Source organism: Bison bison, unplaced genomic scaffold (assembly GCF_000754665.1).
Source record: "Bison bison bison isolate TAMUID 2011002044 unplaced genomic scaffold, Bison_UMD1.0 scf7180017864180, whole genome shotgun sequence".
Classification (NCBI taxonomy): Eukaryota; Metazoa; Chordata; class Mammalia; order Artiodactyla; family Bovidae; genus Bison; species Bison bison.
Window position 1 is genome coordinate 1,605,458 of NW_011494752.1, and position 12,812 is coordinate 1,618,269.

The following is a 12,812-nucleotide window of genomic DNA, read 5'->3' on the forward strand; positions in this document are numbered from 1 at the left end:
CCATAACATCTGCCAAAACCAGTTTCTTCCCTGGATAGGGAAGGCTGGTTGAGTCTTCGCCCAGGTCAGTGCCACTGTAGTTACAGAAGTTTGTCTCTCTTGTTGCTCTGATGACCTACAGGAATAGTCACGTGTTCAGTGTGGACATACCACTAAGGAGGCCAACCATCTGATGACTGAAAGGGCTTTTGTTCTTTTAAAAATAATGAAAAGCTTCTGACAGCCCACCAACAGCTCATCTGATATCAAAGAGCCAGGAGGCACCTCAGATTCATCAACATTCCTCTAATGAGGTGAGGAACTCTTAATGGTAAACTCAACAGCTGAGTAACAGGATGACGGTACAACAGTAGGTAGAGAATCAAGGCAGGGAGGTCAAAGCATGGAGCCCACACCCACTTGGGATGGGGTATAAAAGGGCCGGGAGGGAAGAGGGTTGTCAGATGCAGTGGCTCAGCCTTCTCAGTGGCTCTGAACCTCCTGTGTATCCTCAGTCCACCATGACTTCCTCCTGCATCAGCTCATGCCACTCTCTGGGCTGCACCAACACTCCTGGAGCAAGAAACATCTGCGTCTCCTCCATTGACACTGGAGACCAGCCTGGGGCAGAGATCAATGCTGCCCTTCTGGGCCTCTCGGCCACCCTGGCACATGCCAGCCGAGTCCGAGTGGGCACAACCCCTCTGGGTCAACCTAGCCTCTGTCTGCCCCACAGCTGCAACACCGCCTGTCCCTTGCCGGGGACCTGTGACATTCCTGGCAACATCGGAATCTGCGGAACCTTCAGTGAAGGCTTCTTCAACAGCCACGAGAAGGAGACCATGCAGTTCTTGAACGATCGGCTAGCCAGCTACCTGGAGAAGGTGCGCTGGCTGGAGAGGGACAACGCGGAGCTGGAGAGCCAGATCCGGGAGCTGAGCAAATGCCCTGAGTCCACCGTGTGTCCAGACTATCAGAGCCACTTCCACATCATCGAGGAGTTTCAGCAGAAGGTGAGGTGTGGAGCAGCCTGGGTGGGGTGTGCTGGGCCTGAGGGAGGTAGAAGGGCATGGAAGGCAAACACCCACCAAGAGCTGAAGGAGCTTTGGGTTCTTGGAGTCTCCTGAGCATGAACATAGACATCACACGTAGAGCAGGAACCTGGAGCGTGATGCTCTGTTATGTGAACTATCTTCCTGGCTTTGCTCAGATCCTGTGCAGCAAGGCTGAGAACACCAGGCTGATCATCCAAGTGGACAATGCCAAGCTGGCTGCCGATGACTTTAGAATCAAGTAAGTAAGGTTGGGGCTTTCCTGTTGGCTCAGTGGTAAAGAATCTGCCTGCAATGCAGGAGACCTGGGTTCAATCCCTGGGTGGGGAAGATCCTCCAGAGAAGGAAATGGTAACCTGCTCCAGTATTCTTGCCTGGAGAATCCCATGGACAGAGGAGCCGGGCAGGCTATAGTCCATGGGGTCACAAAAAGTCAGACACGACTGAGTGACTAACAAGTAAGGTTGAAGGAGGGCTCAGAGTGACTCCTTCCTCCACTGTGAGTCCCAGTGTCCAAATACTTGCTGGATGAGTGAATTACTGTCCTTTTTCTTCCTTATTAATTTTTTTTTTTTTTGCTGGGGTTCTCTCACTTTTACAAACCAAACTAATAGAAGGTAGATTGAATTGAGTATCTATAGTTTGGTATTAGTCTGTCTTCATTTATGGTTCCTAAAATGGTTGTGATAAGGCAGTCTGACTTCATTAACCAGGAGCAAAATAAAGTGATTTCTAGAATAAACTGAGCAATGCATTGACAGCCACTGAATTTCACATATAAGTTAAGGGAGCCTCTTAGAGATAAGCCAGGGTCCAGATTTACCTATGGAGCAATCTATGGAGCTCTCAGGTGCCAGGTGTTTCCACTAAACAAAGATGAAAAATAGAGATGGAAAAATGTTCCAACATAAGGGATAAAGGAGCAAATCAATGACCAGGCAGTTGGCTATTGCTTATCCTAGTTAACTAAGAGCTCATACAATAGCATGAACCCGGTGTTGGGTCCTAAGGTACATGATCTTAGGCAGGTCAGTTAATCTTTCTGAACCAAAGTTGCGTCATTTCACAGTGGTGAAAATGATTAAGTGCTGTGAATGTCTCACTAGACGGTGAGCTGTTTGAGAGTGGGCACTGGGTCTAAGTCATCTCCAAGGCCAGTGCTGAGCCAAATGAGCAAACGAGGGTCCAAGCTGGTAAAGAGGGTGGGGGCAGGGCCAGCTGAGAGGGGCTCTCCTTGGCATCTCGGTTGACTTGCGCCTTCTGTGATGGAAGGCACGAGAGTGAGCGCTCCTTGCGCATGGTGGTGGAGGCGGACCTGTGCGGGCTGCACAAGATCCTGGACGACATGAGCCTGGCCAAGGCCGACCTGGAGGCCCAGCAGGAATCCCTGAAGGAGGAGCAGCTCTGCCTCAAGAGCAACCACGAGCAGGTCTGGTCCTACAGCTGCAGACATCATGGGGAGGGGAGGGTGCTGGGCAGAGAAGGGAGCGCCTCCCACCAAGGGTCTCCAGGGTTAGAGTCTAGGCTCAGGTGGCAGCAGGATAAAGGACTGATCTGGGCCTGAGAGTCAGACTGGCCCAACGGGATGTGGCAGAGTGGGGTTTCTTCTTTAAAGGTATGCCTTGTAAGATTAGGCAGGTCTCCAGGTGGGTCCTTCCCACTGGACCCAGGGCAAGACGTCTCACATCAGTGTGTGTGGTGTCGCATCTCATGCTGCTTGTTGGGGAGGGGGCTCAGGTGCTCTCTGCAATGCCCTTTTCTTACTGCAGGTCTTGGTCTCTCTGTCTCTGTAGGAAGTGAACACTCTGAAGTGTCAGCTGGGAGATAAGCTCAAGATTGAGCTGGATGTGGTGCCCACTGTGGACCTGGGCAGGGTGCTGGAGGAGATGCGGGGCCAGTACGAGGCCATAGTGGAGACCAACCTCTGTGACGTGGAGCAGTGGTTCCAAACTCAGGTGAGGGCGGTGCTGCAGAGCAGGGAGGGATCCGGCTGCATCTGGCCAGGGAGGTGATCGATCACTTCTCTGTGTGCTCGTGCTACAGTCTGAAGGCATCAGCCTGCAGGCCATGTCCTGCTCAGAGGAGCTGCAGTGCTGCCAGTCGGAGATCCTGGAGCTTCGACGCACAGTGAACGCCCTGGAGGTGGAGCGCCAAGCCCAGCACAACCTGGTATGGTCCTCCTCACCCTCACCACGCTGTGAGGGCCCCAGGCCCGGGGCTCACAGCAGCATCCCTTAGATGTCTCACTAATCAGTTTCATTAACTGTTAAGTCAGAGCTCAGGATCTGAGTCCTCTGAAACTTGATGCCTTGTTCTCAAGGTTATTTTGACCCAGAGGATGCTTTCCATTAAAAGTCACTTCCTTCAGAATCAGGTGTGGTGGTTTAGGCACTCATTCTACATGATTTTACTGAATGTCTATGTCAGGCCTGGGGGATGCATGGGTAACCATGACACCATTCGAGTTAGGTTTTTTTTTGGTGAAAAGTCTTGGCTGTATTGATAGTGGTTTATCCAGAGCTCAGGAGTGTCCTATGACTTCTTGGAATCTGTCCCATGTGGCTGAGCATGGCCAGGATTTTCACTGCATGATTTGGGGGCAGCTAGGTCTCTCACCCTGTTATTTCCCATTATAGAAGGACTGTCTGCAGAACTCACTGTGTGAATCTGAGGCCCGCTTTGGCACCGAGCTGGCCCAGATGCAGAGCCATATCAGCAACGTGGAGGAGCAGCTGTCCGAGATCCGGGCTGACCTGGAGCGGCAGAACCAGGAGTACCAGGTGCTGCTGGACGTCAAGGCCCGGCTGGAGTGTGAGATCAACACATACCAGAACCTTCTGGAGAGTGAAGACTGCAAGTATGTATGATCTAGGCCAGGGGTCCCCAAGCCCCAGGCCATCCTGGTTCTTGGTCCATAAGGAACCAGGCCATATAGCAGGAGGTGAGCAGCAGATGAATGAAGCTTCATCTGCTGTTCCTCATCGCTTCCATTACCACCTAAGCCATCCCCTCTTCGCGAGTCCCAGTCCTTGGAAAAATTGTCTTCCACAAAACAAGTCCCTGGTGTCAAAAATGTTGGGGATCGCTGATCTAGGCAATTTCTGGCCATGCCATTCCACAGAGCACTCAAGAGCTTGTTCAAGATCTCATTGTAAAGAACAAGCTTCCCTGTGCGTGCTCTCTCAGTGAAACATTCACCTCTCCTGGTGCGTGCAGACTGCAATGCTGATAGAACGTTTCAGGAATGATAGCAGGGTCCCTAAGCCACATTGACCAAGGGACTCCTGGATGTGGAGAGATACAGTGAGAGTGAAAGTGGGACTGCTCTGTAGATTCCACTGGGCTGTGTAATTTGTTGCTGGTGGACCTGTCCTTAAGACTTTTGGTCTTACCTTTCTGTCCATCACTGAGATACTTTTCACCTCCCAGGTCAAGCTCATTCTTCTCTCTCTCTCCCTGAAGACTCCCCTGTAATCCCTGCTCTACGCCTGCCTCTAGAACCCTTCATCCCAGCAGTGCTCTGCCTGCCTGCACCGGCACTAAGAGCCAGTTCTGAAGGTCTGTGCCCAGTGCAGAAGATCCAGGCTGCTGGTACCGGGGCTAGTATTGCCCTCACCAGCTTAGTCTTCCAAAAAGACCAAACCCACTGGAGGCATTTTCACTGAATCATAGGATAACAGATAACTTCTGAGCAGTGGTTTCCTGTTTGTTCCTTAAGCTGTATTTTTTCCCTTTGTTTCCATGTTGTAATGGTCTTTTACTAAAGCTATTGTTTTTTCCCAGTGTCTCTTCTGGGATTTTGGTTCTACTCCAGTGCTTCAGAATCTCCTCAAATTTAATTGTGTTCTTGTATTCAGTGGTCAATAAACCTCCTTCCTGTATGACATGCTTCTGGTGTTTGGCAATGTATGTGATGTGATAAAGAGTCCTGGCTGTCAAGACCTTGGGTGGTCACCGGCCCTGGCATGTCGCTGCCAGGAGTTCTCTGGGGCACTGGGGTCTTAGCCTCTGGATGGAGGCCCTTTGCTGACATTGGGATGTGTACATACCTTGACCATCAATCTCAATTGACTGGTGAAGGGAAGCAGTGTTCGTTGCCAAACCTGAATTCCTTCAAAACAGCTCAGAACTAACATGTCCCTACTGTGCTTTTGGCATCTTCAGCCTCTTAGTATTTTGTCCAAGAGCAAAAATCACACAACTCAGAGTTCCAGTCTGGTCAGAGGGAGGTCGTGTTGAGAGCTGCCTTGGCCAAGTTGCCAAGTTTTTTCTTCTTGTTTGAATTGGCCCTTTTCATAGAGGCAGGCTTCCCTGGTGGCTCAGATGGTAAAGAATCTGCCTGCAATGTGGGAGACCCAGGTTCAATCCCTGGGTCAGGAAGATCTCCTGGATGAGGAAATGGCAACCCACTCAAGTATTCTTGCCTGGAAAATCCCATGGGCAGAGGAGCCTGGTGGGCTACAGTCTGTGAAGTTGCTAAGAGTTCGACATGACTGAGCAGGTAACACTGCACTACTACACTTTCATGAAGGCATGGGATCCTCATCGATTCTCTTAGACATGGCAGCCCAGATTGGGTTCCGGGGACAGTTTTCTTGGTCCTGGCCCACCTCTTGTTTATATTTTTCTATAGACAGATGCTGGCACTTTTGTATAGGCTTATCTCCTCTGCTGCTGCCTTCGAAGTACTAGAGTGAGGAATGCAGTAGACATGAATGCTGTCTGCTTTTTGGATGTGGCTCTGACCCTGGCCAAGATTGTTCTCAGCCAGACACAGTGAGAGAGCAGACAGGGAAAAGCACCCGAGAGGCTCTGTTCTCTCCTTGTGGTGCTAGTCAATTTAGCTTTTGGCATATTTATGCTGAGTGGGTCCAGAAGAATGAAACTCTCAGGTCTCAGCTTCCTCTTGAACCCTGGTCCAATGACCAGTGCAGAGTCGATTCTTCTTCATGGTAGTGAGACAAGCTGGGACCTGGGACCCTCGACTGCAATGCATGCATGTGTGCTAAGTCGCTTCAGTTGTGTCTGACTCTTTGCTATGCTATGGACTGTAGCCCACCTGGCTCCTCTGTCCATCAGACTCTCCAGGCAAGAATACTGGAGTGGGTTGCCATGTCTTCCTCCAGGGGATCTTCCTGACCCAGGGATCGAACCTGCATTCTCCTGCATTGGCAGGCGGGTTCTCGGCCATTAGCACTATCTGGGAAGCCATGCACCTAGACAAATGTCTCCTCAGGCAACAGAATACAAAGAAACTATAAGGGACTAAAATAACTGCGCGCATGCCCAGCTAAGGCAAAGCCTAGACAACAAGAAGCAGAAAGACCAAAAAGACCAATTGTTGCTTCTGAAGAGCTGGTGACAAAAACAGGGTGTCGGGAAAGCAGGGTACTGCAAATGCCCCTACACTCAACACCTCCAAAGGGGTGGGCCAACCATCTAAGCCACTCTGGTGTGGCCCCTGGACACACCCCTATTCTCACTGCATGTTAAGGAACCAGCTTGCCCCTCCTTGGGCAGTGAATAAGGGAACGTGTCAACTTGTTTTGCTCCCTCCCATGGCTGCAGGAGCCCCATAATGCCTTACCTGAATTTCTTGTCTGGCCTCTTATCAATTTAATTTGATTGCAGGAGGCCACGAGCCCTGGTTGGTGACAGTACCATAGTGTGGGGGAAAAAGCATGTGCTCCAGAGTCAGACAGACCTGGGCTCCAGTCCGACCTCTGTGACACTAGCTGAGTGAAACTGGCCAGGTCACTACACACTCTTGAGACCTATTCCTCAGTGGTAAAATTAGAAACTTTGTACTTTCCTCTCGCTGTTGTTGAGGGATAATCCATATAGTGCTCCTGTCATACGGAAGGTGCTTGTGGCATATTTGTTTATGGGGTTCTCCGGAAAACTGCAGGGATAGTTTTTTCTTCTTAGAGGGACAGAGGAGCTAGAGAGGTGGTCACAGAACCCATTAGCAGCACGGGGGGCCATACATTCCCATGTGGGTGGACTGGAAGCTTGGCTGTATTCTTTGGCCACTTATAAACAATAATGAAATAAACTACTATCACTTTGGGAGCTCAGTTTTCCACTCCAAGTGGCCTGACCAAAATCAAAAAGCTTTCTATGGGCAGTCAGGGGACAATAATGTCCTGGGGGCTCTTGTGGGCTTTCTTCTAACAAGTAACTCAAATGTCAGAAGTTGTAAGGAGTGGCCATGAGCACCATGTGATTGGCCATGGAAGTCTGGCCTGTACCCCACTTGCCTGACCAGGCCACATCCTGAATGAACTCTAATTGTGGGACCCCAGGGCTATGAGGTGTGAAGGAAAAGGCTATTCAGATATAGGGGACTGCAGGCCGGGGAGGCTGGCAGGTGGTGACCATTCTGGCCCAGGACACCTGGACATTGTGCTTTCACTCACATCCATTCTTGCAACCAGAGGACTCAGGGCTCCCTTTGGTACCAAATCCCAAGCCCTCCTCTTCTTACAGGTGATTCTCCCACCTGCCCACTAGGTTCCTCTCTCTGGTCTCCCCGTATCACACTACCCTCATGGATTAGACTGATATGGGCCCTGAATTCAGTATCTGATTTTACTTGGGCCATGTGGATTGATTATTTTTTTCCCCTGAGATTTTTGCTCCTTTGGCTTGGGACCACATCCAGTTTTGAGCCACCTCGTAAGTCAGGCCATTAGTTTTCTGTTTATCAGCCCTGTATTACCAAGGTGCTCATCTGTAATATTTCTTTCCAAGCTTCACGTAATAATACCAATTAAGTCTCTGCCGGCCCCTCCATTCATCACCTGTTTTTTGACTCCAAATGGCATTTACCCCAAACCCTAGCAAAGTGGACAGGAGTAAGTGTGACCGCCTGCAGCCCCTGTGGTGGATGCTGCCCACGCAGGGAGCTCTGGGAAAGAACTCACACTTCTGCTCCCAGCACTGTCTATGCTGGGAGGACAAGAAAACTGAGGTGGAATTCTAGACTTTCCATAGTACGAGCATTTTTCATTTAGACACCATTTTTTAGGATGGCCCTTGATATGCGACTCTAAGGCTCCACTTCGCCTTCCTCTCCTTTATAGAGTCCCTTGGACTGCAAGGAGATCAAACTAGTCAATCCTAAAGGAAATCCATCCTGAGTATTCACTGGAAGGACTGGTGCTGAAGCTCCAGCACTTTGGCCACCTGATGTGAAGAACCAACTCATTGGAAAAGACCCTGTTGCTGGAAAAGATTGAGGGCAAGAGAAGAAGGGGGCAACAGAGGATGAGATTGTTGGATGGCATCACTGACTCAGTGGATATGAGTTTGAGCAAACTCTGGGAGATGGTGAAGGACAGGGAAACCTGGCGTGCTGCAGTCCATGGGGTCACAAAAAGTTGGCTACAACTTAGCCACTGAACAACATCTTCCTAAGAACAAAATCAAATTTGCCTCTTCTGAAGCCCACTTACAATAATTTCCATGAGCTCATCTTGTTGAATCATTTTTCTGTCTTTTTCCTATCTAATTACATGTTTCTCAACCATGCCTTTTCAATTAATATATATGGAAAAAAACCCCACCTTTTTACTTAAAATTGTTTTAACTTTCAAAAATATAAATACAAACTAGTGACAGTTCAGTTATAATACAGATTGTGATTGGTTTCAAATGCCATGCCCTCTAAGCAAACTATCTTCCTGCCACCTGTTTTGGAGACTGCCACCCCTCCAGTCTTCGCAAGGGGAGGAGGGACTCTCATTGACCTGCACTGCTGGCTTGAATACGAGCCCCTGGGCTAAATCTAGCCATTGTACCTGCCTGCCAGGTGTAATAAATATCAGTATCTGCATCTGCAAAGAGCTTCCCGGTCCCTCCAAAGAGTCCAGACCGATCTCTCCTGGCTCCAGGCTTTTATCTCTGACCCCCTGCCGGGCGGTGACCTTTCATTCACTGGCTCCAAACTTGAACTCAGCTTCTTCTTCTCAAGCCAGCTCTCTGCCTTGACTTCTCAGCTTCCTTTCACATTACCTTATTGTCCCAGGAACCCAGAGGTGACCTCAAGCACACTTTTGGGGGTCCTCCTTCCTCTGAGGAAGTCCCTCCTTTGACCCCCACCCGCATATAGAGTACATGGCCCAGACTTGTAGCATTCTTTTGTAATATCTCTGTTTTCCATCCCTTTCTTTCTGATGGCACTGCAGGTGGCTGGATTTGGTCTCTATCACATGCTGTCTGGATTCTTTAAAAGCCTCTTCCTGCCTCATCCCTTCTCTGCCAAGTTCATCCTGCACACACTTCCAGCCCTTTACTCTTCCATTTAACATGTCTTAAGCATATATTATGTACCAGGCGCTGCATTGTGTACTAGAGAGCACACAAAATGGAGATTTAGTGTTCCTATCCCAGGGTGTGTACTAGTACTAGTTAAGTTTCCTGAACTGCTATTTTCATCATTGCTCCCTTTTGCTCAAAAACCACCGGAGAACTCTGTTCTGTCCCCTGCTGTATGTTCAGCTGCTTAGATGAGTGTGTGGTCCAGAGCAGGAAATTGGTACATATCTGTTGAATGATTAGAATGATCAGATGGGTCTGTTGGACATTCTGTGGCTGAGATCTAGTGGCTTTGACTTGGTGTTCGAAGACAAGGAACCTGGACTTAAGAGTCAGGCAGACTTGAGCTAATATTTCAAGGTTTGTGAGCTCAGGCAAGTTAACTAATTGCTCTGAGTTTTTCCTTATTCTACAATGGGACGCTTGAAACTACTCTGCAGTGTGATTATAATTAAGATATGGTTACCTAGAGAAGGAAATGGAAACCAGCTCCAGTATTCTTGCCTGGGAAAGCCCATGCACCCTCTGTAACCCTGGTGGGCTATGGTCCATAGGGTTGCAAAGAGTCAGACACGACTGAGCACATACACAAAAGAAACAACAGCAAGAAAGCAATAGTGGTAAAGGCTAATTAAAATAATGTATTTAGAAAAGAGAGATGGTTATATGTGAAGCACATGGTGGACCTTACTTGGAAGCACATAGGAGATAGTCAAATACGGTATATCAACTTTGAATATATAGGGGTATGTGTGTGTCAGAGAGAGAGAAAAGAAATGCCATCCTGTATGTTAAGTGCCAGATGAGATTCCCAGCACATAATAGATGTAAATAAATGTTGCTTCTTGACCTTTGTCAAGGTGAACTGAACTGAACTGAACTGAAGGTGCAAACTTGACCTCTGTCTGTCCTCCACAAGCATTGTTTCATTTGCATCTGTTTCTTACCCACAAGATTAACAAGCACTGTATGGGTTTCCCTTCTTGCCCCTCCTTTCTTCCATCTCAGATGTTCTCATGAGACAAACCTTGGTAAAGAAGAAAAAACTAGGAAAACAAACAGAACTTGCCTATTATATTGACAAAAACACAGGCTAACAGATTTTAAATGTGATCATTCAAACACTGGCTTCTCCTGCACTCAGCAAACACCATTTTGGTACAGTGGTCTTCATCTACATGGGATGAAAGTCACAACAAAGCTTATCTATCTTCCTAAAGTAGCCCTTCTGTTCTCAAAGTGTTGGCCCCAGACCAATATCACCCAGGAATTTGTTAGAAATGCCAACTCTCAGGCCTGACCCCAGACCTACTGAATCAGAAACTCTGATGTGGGGCCTGGCAATCTACATTTTGTAAGCTCTCCAGGTGATTCTGATGTTGGTGAAAGTGTGAGAATCACCTGTGCAGATGTTACAAAAATAGGAGACCACATTTTTAGCCGTGAATTAGCCTGAGTTTGTTTAAATTGGCCTTAGAAATGCTCTGTGACTCTCTATGTGTGGGCTAAGTTACTTTAATTGTGTCCAGCTTTTTGTGACCCTATGGAGTATAGCCTCTCAGGCTCCTCTGTCCATGGGATTCTCCAGGCAAGGATACTGGAGTGGATTTCCAGGCCCTCCTCCAGGGGATCTTCCTGATCTAGGGATCGAACTTGGGTCTCTTATGTCTCCTGCATTGGCAGGTGGGTTCATTACCACTAGCGCAACCTGTGAGTCTTCAGAGCTGTGTTTTCGTGTCATTCAGGGGCAGACCCCTGCTGGCTGCAACCTCACATTTCTGAGGTTGCACAGTGCTTCTCTTGAGCCCGTGTGCATAGCTCTGCTTCTGAGAGTGCCTGTGCTTGCCTCTTTTTTTCTTTGAAAATCCTCTTTGCCTGTCCAAATCTACTTATCTTTAAGGTTCCAGATCCAGTCTCTTTGATGTCCCTCTACCTTTCTATCTCTCCGTGACCTCTCCTTCTCTGAGTTACATGACCTTTTCCTCTTTCTGCTCTGAGTTTTTTGAGAGGTGGGAGTTCTCTGCTTTCCCTCTGGTGCTTGGGAAGGGTTTTGCTGGGATAGGAGCTCATGAGTAATAGATCATTTGGAGAAGGTCACTGGGACAAGGCACCTCAGTGAATATTGCTTACATGGTGTAGTTATGGGGAAATGTCCCCAAGGGTCTCATTAACTGTATATAGAACCAGCTGGTGCCCAGGAGTATGGTGGTGACGTCAGCATAGTTCACATGAGAGGCTTGGACAAGAGGTTTTTCTGGGGAATCTACTGGTTGCCTCTAAATCCAAATTCATCAGAAATTTCATTCTAGGGCCCCCACTGCAGAGTATAGGAACAACAGAGTGTATTTAGAGGAATAGCTTCAAACTGGTAAGGGGCTTTAGAACCTTGCTAAAGGAAGAACCAGGAATGGGAAATTGCAACCTTTCATGAAGAGCTGAGGTCTGCCCATGTGGCAGAAGGACTGTACTTATCTTCTGTGAGCTCCCATGGGTAGACCTAGAAACTAAATTAACTAAAGGGCAAACTCTCTGACTTACTTGCTAATATATCACCAATATCCAGCACCCAAACCTGCCTGGCACAGCAGTGGTATTCAACAAATATTTGTTGAATGAATGAAAGAACAAATGAAAGCAATAGGCAGAAATATCATGGAAGGAGGTAGATTTGTTTCTGCATAAAGAACTTTCTAACAATCTCCTATATTGTTTAAAGCCCCTTTAAAGCAGAGCTAGCTGGTATTTATCTTTTTTTTTTTTTTCAAAAAAATGTTTGGATTTACAATGTTGTGCTAATTTCAGGTACACATCAAGTGATTCACTTATACATGCGTGCACGTGTGTTTAGTTGGTGCTTCAACTGTGTCTGACTCTCTGCGATCCTATGGACTGTAGCCCGCCAGGCTCCTCTGTCCATGGGATTCTCCAGGCAAGAATACTGGGGTGAGTTGCCATGTCCTCCTCCAGGGGATCTTCCCAACCCAGGGATCAAACCCAAGTCTCTTGTGTCTCCTGCTTTGGCAGGCGAGTTCTTTACCCCTAGCACCACTTGGGAAGCCCTCATACGTTCACATATATTCATTCTTTTTTAGATACTTTTCTCATATAAGTTATCACAGAATATTCAGTAGAGTTCCCTGTGCTATATGGTAAGTTGGTGAAAAGCTGAAGGCATTCCCTCTGAGATCAGAGACAAGACAAGGATGTCCACTGGCACCACTTTTATTCAACATAATTTTGGAAGTCCTAGCCATGGCAATCAGAGAAGAAAAAGAAATAAAAGGCATCTAAATTGGAAAAGAAGAAATAAAACCATCACTGTTTGTAGATGACATGATACTATACATAGAAAATCCTAAAGATGCTACCAGAATACTAGTAGAACTCATCAATAAATTTGGTAAAGTTTCAGGTTACAAAAGTAACACACAGAAACTCTTGCCTTCCTATAGTGTATATACT

At 47.8% G+C, this 12,812-nt stretch overlaps 1 protein-coding gene across 1 annotated transcript; it reads left to right on the forward strand.

The window, feature by feature from the left end:
* Positions 1-500: 500 nt before the first annotated feature.
* On the forward strand, positions 501-4,587 carry LOC104990799 (keratin, type I cuticular Ha8-like). The gene is made up of 7 exons (XM_010843116.1): positions 501-992; positions 1,190-1,272; positions 2,304-2,460; positions 2,825-2,986; positions 3,075-3,200; positions 3,668-3,888; positions 4,494-4,587. The coding sequence occupies exons 1-7, from the start codon at positions 501-503 to the stop codon at positions 4,585-4,587; spliced, it is 1,335 nt and encodes a 444-aa protein (XP_010841418.1).
* The last annotated feature ends 8,225 nt before the right edge of the window (positions 4,588-12,812 follow it).